The sequence below is a fragment of the Nicrophorus vespilloides genome, unplaced genomic scaffold (assembly GCF_001412225.1).
Source record: "Nicrophorus vespilloides isolate i.1.1-1 unplaced genomic scaffold, Nicve_v1.0, whole genome shotgun sequence".
Taxonomy (NCBI): domain Eukaryota; kingdom Metazoa; phylum Arthropoda; class Insecta; order Coleoptera; family Silphidae; genus Nicrophorus; species Nicrophorus vespilloides.
The window spans coordinates 159,636-180,583 of record NW_017100089.1 but is presented as its reverse complement, the minus strand read 5'-3'; the positions used below and the strand labels follow the sequence as shown (position 1 = coordinate 180,583).

Here is a 20,948-nt window from a genome sequence, read left to right as displayed (position 1 = left end):
TTTGTTATACACAATTTCGTTTATTTTCAATCACCTACTTATTTTTGATAAAGTATTAATCACTTATGTTTATTTAAAATATTTACAGAATAGAGAACGTGTTTCCAACACATTTATTCTTTACGATTTTTTTTTGTCAAACTATATTTTTAACGTTTCAAAATCATCCTTTTGAATATAAAATGTATATACGACTTCCAAATTAAAACTCTCATACATTTAATATACAAATTAATGACAGTACAATTAAATGGTAACGCTTCTTTTATGACAACTTCACATTTTATTGCTTTTGTGATAATCGCATATGGCACATTTCATACTCTATTTAAAGTTAAACTGATGGATTACCTAATGTGAATAAACGTGTTAAATTATAAATAAAATTAAAGTTCAATATATCTATTGAAAACATGGATGTAATCTATAATGGAATTGAGGATAACAAGGATTGTAGGCCAATCATATTACATACCATTTATTTATGTATATGCCTATTTACATTTATTACATATAATAAGTTATTTCGCTATATTTGTATATATTTAGTTTTTAAATTATAAAATTTAAATACGAAAATATCTCCTGACACTTGCCTTATATATGTTTACATGTTGTTGTAGTTGCACTTTATTGACAGTCAGCTTACTAATAACAATTTAATAATTTGACAGAGTACGCCCCAAAAATAATCGCATCGCATCCTTGATTCTCAAGTAACGAAACTGATTGAAATACGAAGGATTCGCAACGTGTTACATTTATATAAGATTAATTTACATATGTAAATGAGATCACATAGAACATCCAACATGTATTTTTATAGACATTGAGGTACAGATATATAGGGACAGACAGAGATAGAGAGAGAGCTTAAACGTACACTACATAAATAAATAATCGGTGTTTTTTTGGTGTTTCGCATCTTTTGTCGTGGGAGGCAGATCACAAATCACAACCTTATCACATAGTGTTCATCATCAGTTATTGCCATCCATCTCACTGCCTGTCATCGAACTGCGTCTTAACGAAGTACGTGGTCAGCGTACCCTTGCCCTTGACGTAGGTCGGACCTCTGCACTCGCACTCGTATCCTGCGTTCATCAGTATTTTGGCCGTGAATTCGGTCACCTGGATCCTTCCCATGATTCCGCAAGAGTCCATCCTAGAGGCGACGTTGACCGTGTTTCCCCAGATGTCGTATTGGGGCTTCTGCGCGCCAACTACTCCCGCTATGACCGGTCCATGGTTTAGACCTGAAAAAGAGGGACAACAAACATTTTTGTAACCTTCTATATGAATATTCGAGGTATATGTTACAAAACATTACCGACTCGCAGCTTGAAACGTTGAAAAGAATCTCTGTTTATCTGTTCGAGAGTGGACATCAAAGCGACCGCAAACTCGACCAACGTCACTATGATGTGTTCCTCTTTCCTGCTCGTATCCTATTTCAAATGGAGGAAATGCATGTAGTAATATGGATGGAACACGACGTTTTCTTTTTATTAATCACTTTTCAAAATTATATGTATAAAATGCATGTTTAATTAGGATATAAATGTATCTTTACCTTAGAGTTATCCTAGGGTGCGGGAAGGACAGGTGGAACAAACAAAAGTTAATTATATTTGGATGGAAAAACAATAGCAAAAAACACAATTAAAAGGTGGGGTGGGTCTGTGTTTCGCACTGAAATTAAAAATTGATCGTACATTGGAACTTGCGTGCTTTCATTTACCATCTACTCTCATTCAATATTTACATATATTTTTCATTACCGGATGTATTCATTACACTTCTTTATATGTTTACCACACATATTCATTCATTTTGCAAATTAGTATGAAAAGATACGTAAGCTATATTAGAGATACATGTTACACTAGTGACTAAGGATAACACGAAATACTAACAAATAAATAAAAAACGATTTCTACGAAACATGATTATGTTATAAGAATAGATACTAACATTGTTATCGTCCTCTTTGCCTGGTCTCAACCCCGATGCCAGCATATACGTACTGCCAATGGTTTTGATCTTCTCGATGCAACTGAACTTAGGTTTCAGCAGCAGCTACGAATATGAGAGATACAGAGAAGATCATTACTATGTACGCACATCGATCAGCAATGTGTGGACGTACCTTGTCGAACTCGCAGATAATTTCGTTGAGCAGCCTGAGGCACTCGAGGCCTTGCTTGTTCACATCGCTCTCATCGTAAAACTCTTTGTAGTTTGGAATGGAAGCGAACATCACGGCTATGCAGGAGTATCGCTCGTGATACAAATCCTGATTGACACGAGTCGCCAGGAAATGTTCGGCGACGTGCGCAGGCAGAATATTTTCCAAAAGAATCTAACAATCACATCAATTGGAATATTACAATTGATTTATATCATTTTAATCATCAATATATAGAATATATCAGTTTTAAACCAATTTGTTCTTACCATAGAATTCAAATTATTAATGTGTGTCAAATTATTTTGTGTACTTATAATACTTAAAGATATTACCTTGTTGATTCCTCTCATGGTTTCGACTTCCTCCTGTTCGACTTTGAGTTTTGCTTTCCAGAGGTAATCTGTCCGCGAGGTGAATTCGATCTGACGATCCAAGATGTGGAAGAGGATAACGGCGACGCTGAGTACCATGGCGCTTTTCACCTCGAACGGAAGACCAGGAAACCTACGTGACAGTAGTGCTCATTCAGAAAAAAAGCTATTCAAATTCATGTATATGATAGGGTTTACTCATCGTCGTGAGCGTCGTGGTAATCCTGGAAGAACTCCAAATAACTGTAGATGCTGATGTGACAGGTGGCGGTGGCTACCATCAGCACCAGCTTAAGCAGGAAACCCATACGAAGAAACACCGAGATCGCAGCCAGACTCAAAGCAGAGCTGTAGAGGTACGTCTGCGGGAAGAAATAATCATGAGGATATTACGTTTTTTTCTTAATGCATATCAATTTACAGGGACGTATTCAATGATGGGAGCTTCTACATCCTCTACCGTCGACGTCGAATTCTCCATTTCCGAGATCGTAGGATTGTAGTCGACCTGAAACATATTCCATGTTCTTTCTAAACAAATCCCTTTTTCCCCAGTTTATTTAATTTACCAGAGAGATGACCGTGCACGTAGAGATGAGGATGACGGATAGGAGGAAAATTGCGACGCGCAAACAACGGCTCTCCGCCACAATTTGTCCCGGAGGAGAACATCCGCCTAAATTGTCCATGGGCGTATCGGATCTCTGCTCTGGACCGCAGCATCCATCCAACCAAGTCAAATATACGAACACTATCAGCACGATCAATGTGGGCGCCAGGGTGCCATACAGAACTAAACTCCTGTAAAGTAAATGTTAAACCACTCTAGAAAATCAAAAACCAACAGAACTAACGAAACAAAAAAGAGTTAAATAAAATTCGTGTTCGCCGTTTGCTTTGCGCAGTCAGATTTCATCTAAAACCTATAACTTAATTTTATGAGATTATAAAAGTTTATTACAGAACACGCGGAAAATTTAGTAAATGTACATAGTTACTAGCAAATGCACGAGATTACATAATATTTAAGCAAAGTAAAAACACAATCTTATATATTTTTTTATTAATGAGTAAATTAACTGTTCAATAATTTTCGAATATCAGCAACTGAATATCACTTCTGATGTGCTCGTGATTGGATTCTTAATGTTAGGAGGAGCATGTAAATTGTCCAATTTCAGTCTGTATTATTTAAATAATTAAGTGATTCAATTAAGTTTGCCCGGAATAAAACAAGGGATTAATGGAACCTCCGAGCTAATGAGATTAGTTAATTTCATGCAAATTGAGGACGTAAATTATGGGCGTTTAAACTTCTAAAAATATACACACTTATATATATATATATATATTGCAAACTGAGGAACCAAGAAAGAATTGCATAATAAAAGGGGAGGGAAGAGTCGCGCTTCTTTGCATGCAAATGAAATTGAGAGAAGATTATTTGCATATTTAATCGGGAGGACGAAATAATAATAATAATTACCTATTAGGTATAAGAAATAATGATGATGACGATCTTCATCATCATCATCGTAATGGTTATACTTACTTGGGTATTGTGGTGACCTGCATGATCAGGATCGAAAGGAATATTGCACCGGAGCAGGCCATGTAATAACGGAACTCCGGATCCGGTTGTCCTCGATACTCGTCCTCGTGGCGGCTGCTACGAAACCAAAGCAGCGCCGGATGCAGATCTTCGCTACTCCATTTCCTGCTGATGGAAGAAGATCAACCGTGAAATTGGACGTCCACCTTTGCACATACACACCATGCCAAACTTACTACCATGCGAAACACGTACTCCTCACCGGCAGCAAATTCGACTCGATCATCGCCAAACTCTATGGGAGAAATTATATTTTATCATACATCACATGCATCTATTATAATTTATCACAGTCAGCAAACGTTAGCCATTAGAGCTCACAATATTCAAAACTTTAGTTGCAAGTATTATAAAAAAAAAACTTATACTTTTATTATAGATTTTTTTTAGTATACTACTTCAAAATAATGTTATATAACTATATTTCAAAATGTTAACAAAATTATGAAACATTAGATAGAAGCTCTAATTCTTGAAATATTTGATTTTGTAAAATTTTTAAAAAAAATTAATATTTTAATTTGAAATAATTTCGTTATTTTTCCTAATCCAATTTTGTCTTATATTACCATAAAATTAGTTATTATTACTTAAATGAATATTTTTACATTTATTTGACATTAAATCTATTTAAAAGAAATTGATTCATCGATGATATTTGTATGAATTATGAGTAAATAGTACGTCAAAAGCTGTCAAAATTTAAACGTCACTAACATTGTAATAAAATAAGTCAATATTCATAAATAACTGAAGAATTAAGACATTTTGGAATTAGAAACTTAAGAGGGGGAAAAAATACTATTAAAATATTTATTTTGCTAAAGAAAAAATGTTATCAAAAATAATCAGTAAGACTCTCAAAAATTGTTACAAAAGTAAACTCGCGGTTAAGTAATTAGCGCTGGGTTTAATAATAAAGAAGAAATTGTTTACTTTTTCAACTCGCTTTACCTGCTGGTACGAATCGGACTGCAAACAAACATTTGATTTTCGGTTGGGTTTAAACGTGTCGGGACTATCGTCGCCGCTTTCGGCATGTGAAGTGTTTGACTTACGGTGAGTTCAATATTTTTGGCCAATGTTGACTCGGCGATGTTGGCGAACGGTTTGTCCGCCCCCCAACATTCCACATACTTCGTCATCTTGGTGGATGGTCTGGATCGCGTAGGCGCTCCACCGGGGATGGCGAGACCGATGCCACCGTAGCCACCACCTCCTCCTCCTACAGATCCTGAGTCTCCACCTGTCAGACTGTTGTTCCTCTCCGATATCGTAGACAGATGCACTCTGACGTTACCATTCTGACCATCAGTCTCGGAGATCTTCTACAGAGCAAAACAAATAATTATCTTCTACTTTGACGTTATTGTTATAAAACAAAAAAATCTGAAAGTCAATGAAGCTCGTTTGTTTCAACGATGAGATTCATTTATCTACGGAAATTCGATGCGAAACCCCCGCGGTTCGACGACATCCGTCCCTTTCGTTAAAGGACTATCGATTTCCGAAATACATAATAATCCGATTCGAAATCACCCCCCAAACGACGTCAGCCCGAAAACTCAATTACCAATGGCCCCAATTAGATTAGCTAGAATTTCAATCTGGGTCACGATCTAGTCTGTTTCTCATGACTTGATGACAACTATTCATTTGACACTTGACATATCAATAATTGTTTTGTTAATGCTTTACCACTAATGAATATATTGCTATGGTCAATAGTTATATAATCAATGATTGTTATTTTTATTATATAATGCATGTGACTTGACAAGTATTCTCAAAGTATTGTATTTACAAAGCTACATTCACACTGTATCTGATATCGTACGTCACGCTGGAGGTGACAACAATCATTATTTGATGTTTCTCAGTCGATTATTTTAACTTTTAGTTTAATATCGTTACAACTAACAATTATAAATTGTAAAGTCGTTTTTCAGAAAATTGTTATTATTTATTCGTTCATTTTGTATAAAATTTGCTGTGATATCTTTAATAATGTTCACATTTAGACATTTTTTTTCTAAATTCACAAAAATTATATGGTAATCGCTTTAAAACATTAAAAATTATTAAAAAGAATCAAATAAACTATGCAAATAACAACTGAAATAATCCGCAATTATTTTAATAATAATAATTACTAATAAGTGGTTTCCTTAATGGGAGATTTCAGACGAGAGACAAAATTAAGTGGTAGACCGTCAACATCATATGTAGATAGTCGACTTAATGAAAACTTTACTTTTGCGAATTATGTGAAAGACATCCTTTTCTGAACTTTGGAAAAAAGTACCATACATTTAAAGACTATAAAACAAATCATATTATGTATAATAATTGATAAATACATCAAACATTCAATTTAACCATTGTACATTACTTTAATTCATATATGTTAAAATAAATAAAAGTTGTCTAATAACAACTTTGAATATCATTGATTATCATTAAATCTATCAATTACTCTAGATCAGTGATTCCCAAAGTGGTCTATAACGACCCCCAGGGGGTCCATGAAATAAAAATGAGGGTCCACGATAGTGGATCTCAACATACACTGATAGTACTTATTTACTTACATTATACTATCTTATAATATAAAGACATATACATTATTTATAAAAGTACCAATGAAGTATTATCTATGTTTATAAAATTGTGTAAGTTGTAGGATGTAGCCATTCGCTTTGTGGTCGCAATACATTCTGAACTTGTAAAAACCTGCACATAATGATATACCAGTATCATCTTGTTACAAGCATACGCGCAGTCTCAGAGCAAAGATCTTAATAATTATAAAGATGTCCCAATATAAATAATAAATTTACAAAAAATCAATATCAGGTAAGTAGGGGGTCTACCCAAAACCGAAAATATGGCAAGGGGTCTACGACACAAAACAGTTTGGGAACCTCTGCTCTAGATAATAGTGAAATGTGTCGTATTATTCTTAGCGTGGGTGTAAGATAGATGTGAAGGGTCAAACAAAAACACTATAGTTGGTTGGCAAAACAGAACTAAAATGAAAAAGGCGCCTTCATTGCGTAAAACCGCACTTGAATAATTAATTTTCGGTGTTGCAAAAAGGGCGGGTGTAATTTACGACGGGCAGCCATAAATACGTAATATTTTGCAAGGCGGCTACGAAACTTGCTTCTACCTCTGCATACGTGCTTCTCCGTAAGAAAGACACATTGATCCATAGAGACGCATCCGTTATTGTTTCGCGTGAACAAGTTGGGTAATTTGGAGCGCACAACCCAACTTTTCTTCCCACTGTACACCGAATCCCCTTTGAATATTCAAATTATGCAATACATTATTCGCAAACACAACACACCACTCGCTTTCATTTAAATGGAATCCACCCACTTGGAATCTTCACTACGATTTTGGAACTTCGTGATATTTACTTCAATCTTTACCTAAATATATATACGCACCTAGAATATGAATAATTTGCAAAGCAAACTTGATAAGTATTAATACAGTGTTTGTAACAGATGTACTCAACAAATTGCGATTGTCATGAATACTACACACACAAGTACTTGTCATGTACGGGACACTTTATGTTATTCTTTAGATCGCATAGCTGCCAAAACTATATGAAATAATTGCTAGATACAAAAAGAAATCTTTGTTTATCGGAACTAGTGCAGTTGAATCATTATATTTATTTTATATAGGGTGTCCCAGAATGACCGGAAAATCTAAATTTTAAATAAAACACATTTTTTTTTGAGAAAATACTGAAATTTTGATTTTATTGTAAAGTAGACATGTTAGAAATTTTTTTTTAAAGATAACACACTTTTTTTTTGAGGAAATATTGATTGAATCGTCGTATTATGTGAATTACTTTGGCCTAGCAATGGAAGTTTGATTGCATAAACTTGAATTGACAAATATATAGACAAATCTGCAAGATATTGATAAAAACTGCATCAATATCAACTTGATATGCAGTACAGATTGCATTATGCGACAGAGCATGTATTTACATATGTTGAAGATATTCGAAACAAAGTTTGCATTGATGCTATTATGATTGGAATAGAAAAATCCCATTTCTAATCCAATTTTGACGCACTTTCGCTGATATTGACTTACCTTTGGCGGGACTATGAGGTAAGTTTCGATCTTGTGATCGGACAAATAACCTTCACGCGAGACGCCATCTCCTGGTTCGACCTCGAAACGATCCCCTAATTGAAGGAGCGTTGACTTCGTTATGTGAACTCGCCTGTAAAAAAAAAAGGATCAAAGTAAAACATTTTTCTTTACATTTACATTCACCGAAATCAATTCATTTCACAGAAGAGAAACATTTGTCTGTTTGTCTCATTTGTCCATGTGTTTTCCCTATAAAAATGATTAACATTGATACGATATCATAACTATACGTAAGTAAGATAATGGTGCTATTAATGTTAATTACTTGTACATTAGCATATGAGCGTTAATTTGTCTGAATGATATGCATTGCGAAATGCCCCCGGATCGTGTCATTTGTCCCATGTATGTCGTTTCGTATCCAACATCATGAATGCTGCAAGTGGGTCAGAAACCTGCGGAATATACGGCCTTCCATCGTATAAAACTTTGAGCACAATTTAATTTCATGCGAAATAAATTCCAATAAACATTCTCTTCATTTTTCATATTTACATATATGTTAATAATAGCAAAATATTAATTAACTTGAAAATAATTAATATAATAATAAATATGTGGATTTTGTATAGTTACATTAGTTAATAATATTTGTTTCATTAGTAAATAAATAAAGAAATACTAAAGACTACTTTCTTTGCTGCATATCTATTTGTATCATTTACTATCATTCCGAAAAGTCATTATACAGTACTTGTAGGATGACATAGAGAAGCGTTTAATTTGACTCTATTTTTTTCAAAGCCCAAGCCTGTTTCTCATGACTTGATGACAACTAATCATTTGACACTTGACAAGTAGCATATCAATAATTGTTTTGTTAGTGCTTTACCACTATTGTATTTAATGCTATGATCAATAGTTATACAATAAATGATTGTTATTTTTATTATATAATGCATGTGACTTGACAAGTAATAGAAATTTCAATTCTCAAACATGTATTTACAAAGCCAAAGCGTTGATTTGTATTTTTAACCCACCTAACCCTAAAGAGTTAAGTTGGTACATCTGTCAAAACAATTGTCATTGGTCACTTTCAATAGAATAGTTGATCATGATAAATTTTACTGAATTTTCGATAAAATATAAGACGATGTGATGTATAAATGGATGAATTCAATCAGAAGACAGAAACAGTGATTGCTGTCTGATAGAAATGTCTTGATTCACTTACCCGGCGATTCCACCAGATTCCATGTGATTGGCGAGCGTGACGTCGTCACTCCAGACGTCAAACTGCCACTTGCGGAGTCCCAAGACGCCACAAAGAACGTTACCAGTATGAATTCCAATCCTCATGTCCACATTAAAGCCAGTCGCTTCGCGCACAAACCTTTAAAACATTTGCATATGAAATACACAAAAAAAAGAAGGAAACAGAAATTGTGATGATGCGGGGGAGAGAGTCTGCCGAAGCGGAAGAAATAATAAATCAGGTCGCGGAAAGTGAGTTTATGCTTTTCGATTTTATTAAATTTTCTGCAAAAAAAAAAGAAAGTAAATAAAATGTGGAGTGATGTAAATACCGTAGACATCCATCAAATACGTTACTTTCGCAGCGCTTGATTTTTGATATAATCAAATGCAAAGAGAGAAAAGTCTGCATTTGAATGCGGCTGCATCGAAAACATTCGCCACTATTCGTGATTCTGGCTAATAGATTCGGAATCTGGCTTGAATGAATTAAATACATTGAGTGGGGGCGAATGCTTTGAAAGAGCTCGCTACCTTTTCAATATCAAAAGGATCCAATTAAAGGAAACTTAATTGAGATTCGGAGTGGAAGATGGAGGAGGGAACATAAAATCAGGCTCGCTAGAGATGGGTGCATTAAACGACGACGAAAAGACATTGAGAAAGCTTAGGGGGTGAGGTTTCTCTCTCTCACCTGATGGCTTCGATCATCTGAAGGCCCATATTGACGCAGTTGTAGGCGTGATTAGGCCGCGACACGGGAAGACCGGAAACGCAGTAGTAACAGTCCCCAAGGATCTTGATCCTCATGCATTGATTATCCTGCAACAAAGAGTTATTCAATTGATATTTTTAGTGACATAAATTTATTTAAGTTGGCACGCATTCGCAGCTGTCAGTTTAGATTCACTGACATCGAAATCCATAATAACGAAAGGTTTGTTTTAGGTTGATACGTCTGACAGATATTTACGCCGTATGTCGCTCAAAACGGGGATATGCAGTAAACATATAATATTCAAGCAAAACATCAAGAAGTTCTTAATAAAACGAAAAAACTTGTTTATCAAAGTGTGCATTGTTTCTCTTAAAGTTTCAAGCTCTTCTTATCTAAAATTCATTAACTTTTATTTAATGCATATATTCAAATATTTTGAAATAATTCACGTCTTTATTGTCATATTTGATTTTCCAATTTCTCGTAATATATTTTATAATGTTGTAGAGATTTATTAATAATAATAATTTATTGGCCAAACATCGATACATAAGAAGAAGAGAAAAAAAAGTACAATTTATACATAAATAAATTTTAACATAGAATAAAAATATATATACTAATAGGCTGGCCAAAGGGAGATTTATTAATTTCCATTACATTCCAAACTTTTGTTCCATTTGCAAGATTATTATTTTGGAATTAATTTAACAAATGCCCGGAATACCAACATATTTTTATTAGAAATTTTAAATAAATTACATTCCTTTCTTCTCCCTTAAGCTCATCGATTTTTAAGTATTATAAATGTATTATGAAAATAATGTTTAACTATTTGTTCACAAACTTTATTGTATTTGATTTTTCATGACCATTCAATTAACTTTTATCATACAATCTTTTTCTAGACATAATCTAATTAAAAACATAATTAATTATCTAATTTTATTTCTATTTTCAAGTTACCAATATAATAGCAGTTAACAAAATGAAATCCGTGCATATCACATTCACGCTAAAGAAAGACACCTTCCCAACTGTAAGACTTAATGGACAAGATCTGTCCAAAGCAACAAAAGTCAAATATCTAGGCATGTATCTAGACAGAATACTCACCTGGAAAGATCACATTCAGGCTAAGAGGGAGCAATTAGAAATAAAGTTTTGAAAACTCTAGCTTCTAGGGAAAAAGTCGGAATTATCAGTGGAAAATAAATTACTTATATACAAAGTAATACTGAAACCAGTATGGACGTATGGTATCCAATTGTGGGGTGCGGCCAGTATATCGAACATACAAATTATACAAAGGTTTCAATCAAAATACCTAAGAAATATTATTAGGGCCCCATGGTTCGTCAGGAATAAACAAATACACGAATATCTTCATATAGATATGGTCGAGGATACAATACCAACATTTAGTAGTAGATACCAAGATAGACTAGAGTCACATACTAATGTTCTGGCTAATGACCTACTCGACAACAGTGAAAACACAAATAGGCTGAAGCGTCGCAAACCAATAGATTTAAGAAATTATTAATGTTCAAATCATCATAAGAGTAAATTATCCAATTAATGTCAACCGTGATCTTAAATTTACTCAATGTTCACATAGATGAACAGATTGTGAATAAAATTATACAGCAAAAAAAAAGTTACCAATATCATTTCCATGACTTCCTCCTCCTTTAAACTTATTGGCTCTCAAGATACACGGAATTTTCATTAGGTTTGATACCTTGAATCGTCCTTATTTGATACTTAACCGTGCTCTTATATTATTCAGGATTTAAATCACATTCACAAGAGGATTCAATATAAACTCGACTATTAAATTTTATTCGATAAACACTTGAGAATCCCATTCGTATTTCAATGTATTCAAATCAGTTTTGCTCTTCTCTCATTATTTGAACTTTGCTCTCTCTATAAAAATCACAGACCAAATTTAAAATTTTACCAAATAAATCAAATAATAAAATAAATTTATGAAAGATGGACAATTATTAAGATTTAGCACATTTTAAACATTCTATATAACGTAATATAAGACTTAGCTTAATTAAACTATATATTTCAGATATAGTTTTGTAAATAAACTAAATAACAAAAAGAACAAAAACTTGGATTATTTTAAATATCACTTAACTACATTATTTAATAAATATTATGTGTGTGCATTTAATTTAAAAGTATTCAGACAGATAAGATTACAGACAGAATGCGTAAAAGTAGATAATTCAGTTAAACTTGAGAAGTTTTCTATTTGTTTTCTATTGAAAAGAAAACGAAGGGAAAAGAAAAAAAGAACATCGCCGTCTGCAGAAGAGGACTGTACAAATAAATGCAACAAATCAATTGCACGCTTTGCCAGTCGGATTATATTTATTCCCAGGCGGATGCCGCTCCAAATGCCAACTGAAACGTAAAGAAAAGGAAGAAAAAAAAAACTCTGAAGAGAGAACATTACTTTTTTTTCCACGAAGGTGAATTTGCAGCTGATTACTGATCTGTAATTAATTAATTAGGACAAATAGACGAGTTCTTGAACTTTTCAGACGTATAAAAGTGGATGCGTTTACTAATCGGTCGCGTTTTAAATAATAATAGTTAGATGAGATGGACTTTCAGCCGCTGATCAAACTGAACTTATCCTATATGAACGTGATCGGTATAAATCCTTTGAAAATCAGTTTCAGGACAGAAGCGCTCAGTTATTTCACGATGTTTTCTATGATATTCTTTTCGGTCTGGAATTTCTCGGGAATCTACAATACGTGGAGTGGTATTGATTCGGTCGCAGACTCCACTTTGTTGCCATCCTTTATATTGGTAATGGAATTATTTTTTGGTCCAAGATGAAACAGGAATTAAGAAGATCGCTTTTCTTTTTTCAGATCATCTTTAAGATGGCTTCGATAATGTATTACAAACGCAACGTGCGGCGCATCCTTTTGATGATCGAAGAGTTCTGGCCCGTCGATTATTTCCCGGACAACGAGAGCACCATAAAAAGGATCCATCGTACTTCTTTTGGAATTGGTTTTGCTTATTTCCTCATCGCATACTTCTGCTCCATCAGCATATTTCTGATGCCGTTCTTTTCGAGAACTTTACCATTGAATTTGCATCCCATGTGCGACTTGGATTCATCGCCGTGTTTCACCTTCATGACCGTTTGGATTATTTACTACGTCTACTTACAGTGTATACCAATCGCGTGTCCCTTCGACGGTCTCTTCGACGGTCTCTTCGTCGCGTTCATAGCGCAGGCATATGCGGGTTTGGAAAATTTGAAAATCGCCATTGGAAAATTGGATTTGGCCAATTGCAACGAAACAGTCGCTCTCGATAAACTTAGCAGAATCGCAGCCCAACACGGATTGATATTTAGGTATTTTCTTTTATTTGAATTGAATATATTAATTATTTGTTTTTTTTTCTTCTTGAAGATTCTTGAAGGAGGTGAAAGATGTATATTCGATGCCCTTACTCGTTTTCTTTCTGTTCACTTCAGGAAGTCAAGTTGTTGGATTTTATATGCTTACTTTCGATGGGTTTGGTTTAATAATATTCTAATCCCATCACACCATTAATTGATTTTCTACAATTTTCAACGTTTCAGAATTATACCCACTTTCAATGTATTTGTTAAGTTTGGTGCTTTGATTACAATTTTATTCACGCAAATGTTATACTACTCATTGGCTTCATCGGTACTCGAGGAACAGGTATGTGTTTCATCGAATTACACAACAATGAGCTATGAATCTTAAAGATTTTACTAAATATAACATATATTATTCCTGACTGATTAAATTAAATAAATAGAAATACTGATGAAAACCGCATTATGCAAGATATTGCTGTAAAAATGATTATGTTTATTCATTTTAAAACAATTTATTTACATAATTTACAGCTTTCATCTAAACATTTATAAAATTGATAAAAACTTGTATCATAATTAACACGAAATATTGATTCATCAATTATAATTACAAATTTTATACTATTCACTTCTTTTCAAATCACATCTATAAAATGGACTTATTTTTATATCAACAGTATTAAATCTAAATCTTAATTCATCAAACTTACAAACTTTTTACATATTTACGTAGTTTATATACGTAGTTTATAATTCTCATTTATCTATTGTAGTAATTGCAGATGAATAGCTTCATTATTTTCATTATAGTTTTAATCATAATTAGATTAAAATGTTAATTTTTCACATAGTTTATATTAAATTTCTGTAAAAATTCACATAGTTTACCGTTAAATTCATATAATTCATAAATCTTCATTATTACTAAATCTTTGTTCATTTAAATTAAATTTTTTTATTTCTTTAGTTACTTGAGTAAACTATCATCCGAAAATTCAGTTAATTGTAGTTTGAACATTTCGAGTTTTTATTTTTCACACAGTTTTCACTCATTTCTTCATAATCACTTAATATATTCCTTCTAAATTTATACGGAAAAATTTTACAAAAAAAATACAGAAATTTTTCATGAAAGTTAAACTTTCCCCACATTTTTTTCTTTAGAATTATCGTCGCCAAACACTCTCGGCATAATTTGCGAAGAATAATGTTCGAAATCACTTTCATCACTAGAAGAGTAAGTCAGCATATCAAATCTATGTCCTGAAGATAATGATTATTCACAAGTAAAATTAGTCTCAACTTCGCATGTTCATTTTTTCCCTTTGACAATATAATCAGTGATTAAACATTGCGATGGCTTTGCTATTTTTTGTACAATTCCTGATATCCAGAAATGCAATTCTGAAGCTCGTGTTGATGCTTGAATGCTCGTTCATAATTATCATCTTTTTCGATGAAATGGTTTGCCAATTTGTGTCAAAACGTGTCAAAATGGCCTAAAATAGTTATTTAAAAAATGTTTCTTGAAATAAAAACCGCATAACTTCAAAACCGCATAAAAAGAGGGCCGAGTGTAGTTATAAAATATAAGTAACTGTAATTATCCAATATTAATTAACAATTATGTGTTTAAATTTGTTTTACTTTTATTTTATTTTTTCGACAGTTTATAGTAATCAATCAGAAAACGGAATTATACCTAATGAATTTGAGTTTTAATTTTATATATTTTTTTTATATTTTTATGAATTTTAAGTTTATGAAATACATACTATTTGCAGCACTTGTGTGCGAAATAATTTTGTGTGTTTTTAAGTATATTAATACATTGTTTAGAGAATTGTATGAATTATATTAATGATACAATAATACTATAATCATAATATGAAATCGGTTGAATGAATTCTCTTTGTTTGAAGTTGTCGAGCATAGGAAATGCGATCTACGATGTGGACTGGACGTGCAAGACTAACGCGAAAGTCAGAAAAGTTCTGGCTTTCATCTTGCAGCGTTCGCAGATCGACGAGAGCTTCACAATTGGCAAAATGACCAAGCTCAATTTAGAAAGTTTCGTCAGCGTGAGTCCACATTCAAATCGTTCACGAATCCCAATACGTTTACAAAACGTTACATTCTTTTTTCAGATAAGCAGAAAAGTTCTATCCATTTACACCATCCTGAGGGAGACAACGACGACGCAATGAAAAATATATAAAAAAGAAACTTCAAATATCTTAATTATCGCGTGCATGTTTAGAATAACCATTTGTTCGAAACTCAGAAGAATATTAAACTAAATTATATATTAATAAAAGAACTAGAAGTTTGTTTTTTTTATTTGATATATCCACGCAGATTTTAATGATTCAAAACCTGTGCTCACCGAGTTCTTTTCATAATTCCGATTAACGTTCTATTCCGAAAGTTGCAGTTCAACGATGGAGTCGATGAATTTCGTTCTCAAGTTGCACGATATCGGTGGTCTTAATCCTAAGAGACCTATACTGGCCATGCAAATCTACTCGTTGACCATGTCAATGGTTACCTTAGTTTTATACACGTGCGGGTTGGTAGAAAGTTGGACGGGGATCGAGTCTATAGGAAACGTTAACCTTTACCCCACCTGCATCGTAGTCACGTTCAAAGCATTTTCAACGTTTTACTATAGGAAGAAATTGTCGAATGCTCTGAATCTTCTGGACAACATATGGGAATTGAACCGGTATCCGGAGCACGAGGAGCACTTGAAGAAGAAACACAGGATAGCTTACATAAACATCATTGGCTACTATACGTTCACATTCATCAGCAGTTTAGGTACCTTCGTTTTACCAATCATATCGTCGAATTTCTCCAGATGGCCCATCGAGTTTTATCCTATCTGCGACATGCAAACTGCACCCTGCTACCAGCTGATGTACGCCTTCATTCTGTTTTATATCTACACATATGCCATACCCGTTGCCCTCGGTTTTGATTGTCTCTTCGTGGTTTTATGCGCGTATTGTTACGTAGGCGTTGAAAACTTGAAGAATGCCATCAGGAAAATCGATGTGGTGAACTCATCAGAGGAGCAAGTTCTCAATGAAGTGAGCGAGATCGCTCACCAGCATAACGTAATTTTAGAGTAAATTCATAAAATAATCGTATAATTAATTCATAATTAATTAAAACTAAAATATTTCAGGTTACTTAAAGAAGTCAGAGAGGTCTTTGCCGTTCCTTTATTCGTTTATATTCTTACGAGCGCCGGAAATCAAGTTGTCATCCTTTACATGATCACGATGGACGGGTAAGTGTATAACAAATTTAGTAAACAAATTCATCAATTTCTTCAATCTCGTTAGAATGCCACCAAAGATGAAACATTTCATGGAGAATGGTAACATGCTCGTGGCTTTCGTCATGCAGATGATGTTTTTCTGTTACGTATCTACCATCGTCGAAGAGCAGGTATACATAAATAATTGTCGGGATTATGGTTGTCGGGATTTTCACTATATCGGTATTTCAAGACAAATTAACAATATTAAAACTCTACAAAATTTCAGTTGAAAAGTCTCTCTTTTGAGATTTACAGCGTCGATTGGGCATCAAAAACCAACGCAAAACTAAGGAAAAGTTTGGCTTTCATCATAGAACGCACACAGATTAACGAAAGTTTCACCATCGGTAAATTATCGACTCTAAATTTGGACACTTTCGTTGAGGTAATTCTACGATTTACTCGTATTTCTTAAGTAATAATCATAATAACCATACATTTCAGGTATTGAAAAAAGTATTTTCAGTGTACACGTTAATTAAAGAGACGGGCTCCATAGAACGTGCAAAGTAATATCGCAGCTGAGAACTTTCGCTTTTCGTTAGTTTAATATTTAAGTGAATTTTCTAAACCTGGTTCATTTTCATCCATAAATACAATGCTGCAAAGTAATTCCGATGAATTAATAAATTCCGAAGTTCCGCACGCACATTGTTCACGGATTAAGAAGACGGTTTGCATAATTCAGAAAGTACATGTAAGATTCATAAAACCGATAACTAAGTGGAGTTTTTGTGTTAACGAAAATTATACAATAACAATAATTGTCGAATATAAAGTGACTTGAATTGATGAAGAGAAACCAAAAAAATTGTCTATTTTTTTTTTTACAATTTATTTATATTTTGTTCATTTAAAAGAATTAATTCACAAACGATTATATTCCGTCATATTAATACAATTTCTTCACTTAGTTTACCGATTTCTTCATTATCATTAATTTTTAATTCATCAATTAAAATGTAGACTTCTATACTATTTACTTAGTTTCCATTCATATTTATAAACTGGATATATTTTTATATTAACAGTCGAAATCTTAATACAATTAAATTGTTATATTAAGATTTCTAGTTAGTACATAACTTTTTACATGTTTACGTAGTTTGTATTAATTAATCACTAAATCCTGATTCATTTCTCATGTATTGTAGAAGAATAGCTTCATTATCTTGAGTAAATAATTGATTGCAAATTTTCATTTTTCACATAGTTTACATTAAATTTCTCAATACTAAATCTTGATTCATAGATGATAATTCATATCTTTCATCTTCACATAAGTGGCATTCATAATGATGGATAACTTGGAAAAATACATTTTCCATCAAAAAAAAATTAATAACTTTGCTTAATTAAAAAAAAATTATAATTATCCAATATTAATTAACCAATTTTGTGTTTAAACTTGTTTTACTTTTATTTTATTTTTTCGACAGTTTATAGTAATCAATTACAAAACAAATTTATACCCAATAATTCTAGCTGCATTATTAACTAATTTTGATTCATTTATTTAAATAAACTACTTTGTTACTAATTATATTAATGATAACAATACTATAATTATAATCTGAAATCGGTTGAATGCATTCTCTTTGTTCGAGCATAGGAAATGCGATCTACGATGGCGGTAGACATTTAATTTTTTGGTAAACTTTCCAATGGAAGTTATTTCCATTATTTTCTTCTCGGAAAACTACCTTTAATTTGGTGGTCGGCCTTGTAGGTAAATTTCAGTTTGCGTATCTGCTGCTATCCCTAACACTGTCATTGTCCATCGACATCGCTGGAAGTCCATATGCTGAACCTCATTCATTTGACTGTCCATCTGCGATGAACGATGGCCCTATTGCTGTAAGCACCGAGGGAGTTCACAAAATGCTTGGCATGGCCGGGATATGAACCGGCATCCACGAGACGGTGGATAGGGCGACTTAACAATTCGGACGTTAGTCACCCCTAAAGAATATTAAACTAACTTAAATATTAATATAGAAACTAAAAGTTCCCTTACTGTGTCCTTTTTTAATTCCGATTAAAGTTCCATTCTGAAAGTTGTAGTTCAACGATGGAGTCGATGAATTTCGTTCTCAAGTTGCACGACATCGGTGGTCTTAATCCTAAGAAACCTATACTGGCCATGCAAATCTACTCGATGTTCATGGCAGTAATCTCCTTAGTTTTATACACGTGCGGATTGGTAGAAAGTTGGACGGGGATCGAGTCTATAGATAACATTAACCTTTACCCCACCTGCTTCATAGTCACGTTCAAAGCATTTTCAACGTTTTACTATAGGAAGAAATTTTCGAATGCTCTGAATCTTCTGGATAACATATGGGAATTGAACCGATACCCGGAGCACGAAGAGCGCTTGAAGCAGAAGCACAGGATCGTTTACATCATCGTCGTTGGCTATTATGCGTTCATCGTCATCTGCACTCTCGGTAACTTCGTTTTACCACTCATAACGTGGAATTTCACCAGGTGGCCCCTCCAGTTTTATCCTATATGCGACATACAAACTGCACCCTGCTACCAACTGATGTACGCCTTCATTCTGTACTATATCTACGCATATGCCATACCCGTTGCCATCGGTTTTGATTGTCTCTTCGTGGCTTTATGCGCGTATTGTTACGTAGGCGTTGAAAACTTGAAGAATGCCATCAGGAAAATCGATGTGGTGAACTCATCAGAGGAGCAATTTTAGAGTAAATTCATAAAATAATCGTATAATTAATTCATAATTAATTAAAACTAAAATATTTCAGGTTACTTAAAGAAGTCAGGGAGATCTTTGCCATTCCTTTATTCGCTTATGTTCTTACGAGCGCTGGAAATCAAGTTGTCGTCCTTTACATGATTACGATGGAAGGGTAAGTGTATATCAAATTTAGTTAACGAATTCACCAATTTCTTCAATCTCGTTAGAATGCCACCAAAGATGAAACATTTCATGGAGAATGGTAACATGCTCGTGGCTTTCGTCCTGCAGATGATGTTTTTCTGTTACGTATCTACCATCGTCGAAGAGCAGGTATATATATAATTGGTTCTGATTAAAATCTCGACAATCAAATTCCCGATGTTCGAAATCCCGATAGTACCTTTTATTATTTGATAAAGACGTTACTTACTATCTGAATACGTCGAACGAGAAAATAGAATCTTGACGGTTATAAATGACCGACAAAACAGATCAATCATGAATTATCCTGGCGAAATAGCGATTTAGTGTTTTATTATAATTATTATTTTTCATTTAAGTTTTTGTTCTCCATTCGTACCTGTATATATTATAGATGATTTCAACAATTATAGGCTTGAAAAAACCTAATTATACAAAAAAAAAAATGATGCATTGACAAAGTTGAATGCGTTCTCCGTATTAGAGAGAAAGGATTGCCAAAATTCGTTGAAATGTTCGGGATTATGATTGTCGGGATTTTCACTATATCAGTATTTCAAGACAAATTAACAATATTAAAACTCTACAAAATTTCAGTTGAAAAGTCTCTCTTTTGAGATTTACAGCGTCGATTGGTCATCAAAAACCAACGCAAAACTAAGGAAAAGTTTGGCTTTCATCATCGAACGCACACAGATTAACGAAAGTTTCACCATCGGTAAATTAACAACTCTAAATTTGAACACTTTCGTTGAGGTAATTCTACGATTTACTCGTATCTCTTAAGAAACAATCTAACCATACATTTCAGGTATTGAAAAAAGTATTTTCAGTGTACACGTTAATTAAAGAGACGGGCGCCACAGTACGTGCAAATTAATATCGCAGCTGAGAACGCTATTCGTTCCTTTGACGTTAGTTTAATATTTAAATAAATTTTCTAAAACTGGTTCCTTTTAATCCATAAATACAATGCTGTAAAGAAATTCTGATGAATAAATAAATTCCGAAGCACACATTGTTCACGGATTA

At 33.4% G+C, this 20,948-nt stretch overlaps 1 protein-coding gene across 10 annotated transcripts in view; it reads right to left on the bottom strand.

The window, feature by feature from the left end:
• Positions 1-532: 532 nt before the first annotated feature.
• Positions 533-20,948, bottom strand: part of LOC108567526 (adenylate cyclase type 2) — a 92,829-nt gene continuing 72,413 nt past the window's right edge. The window contains exons 6-21 of one of the 10 annotated variants that reach the window (XM_017928040.1): positions 10,254-10,381; positions 9,540-9,698; positions 8,300-8,432; positions 5,233-5,502; positions 5,111-5,146; positions 4,351-4,409; positions 4,115-4,282; positions 3,132-3,363; positions 2,984-3,070; positions 2,761-2,924; positions 2,524-2,695; positions 2,150-2,362; positions 1,975-2,079; positions 1,574-1,585; positions 1,331-1,448; positions 533-1,256 (exon numbers count right to left, since the gene is read on the bottom strand). In XM_017928040.1, coding sequence (XP_017783529.1) covers positions 1,000-1,256; positions 1,331-1,448; positions 1,574-1,585; positions 1,975-2,079; positions 2,150-2,362; positions 2,524-2,695; positions 2,761-2,924; positions 2,984-3,070; positions 3,132-3,363; positions 4,115-4,282; positions 4,351-4,409; positions 5,111-5,146; positions 5,233-5,502; positions 8,300-8,432; positions 9,540-9,698; positions 10,254-10,381 — 2,313 coding nt within the window. In that variant the 3' untranslated portion in view covers positions 533-999. The other 9 variants (XM_017928041.1, XM_017928042.1, XM_017928044.1 and 6 more) reach the window with 9 other exon arrangements.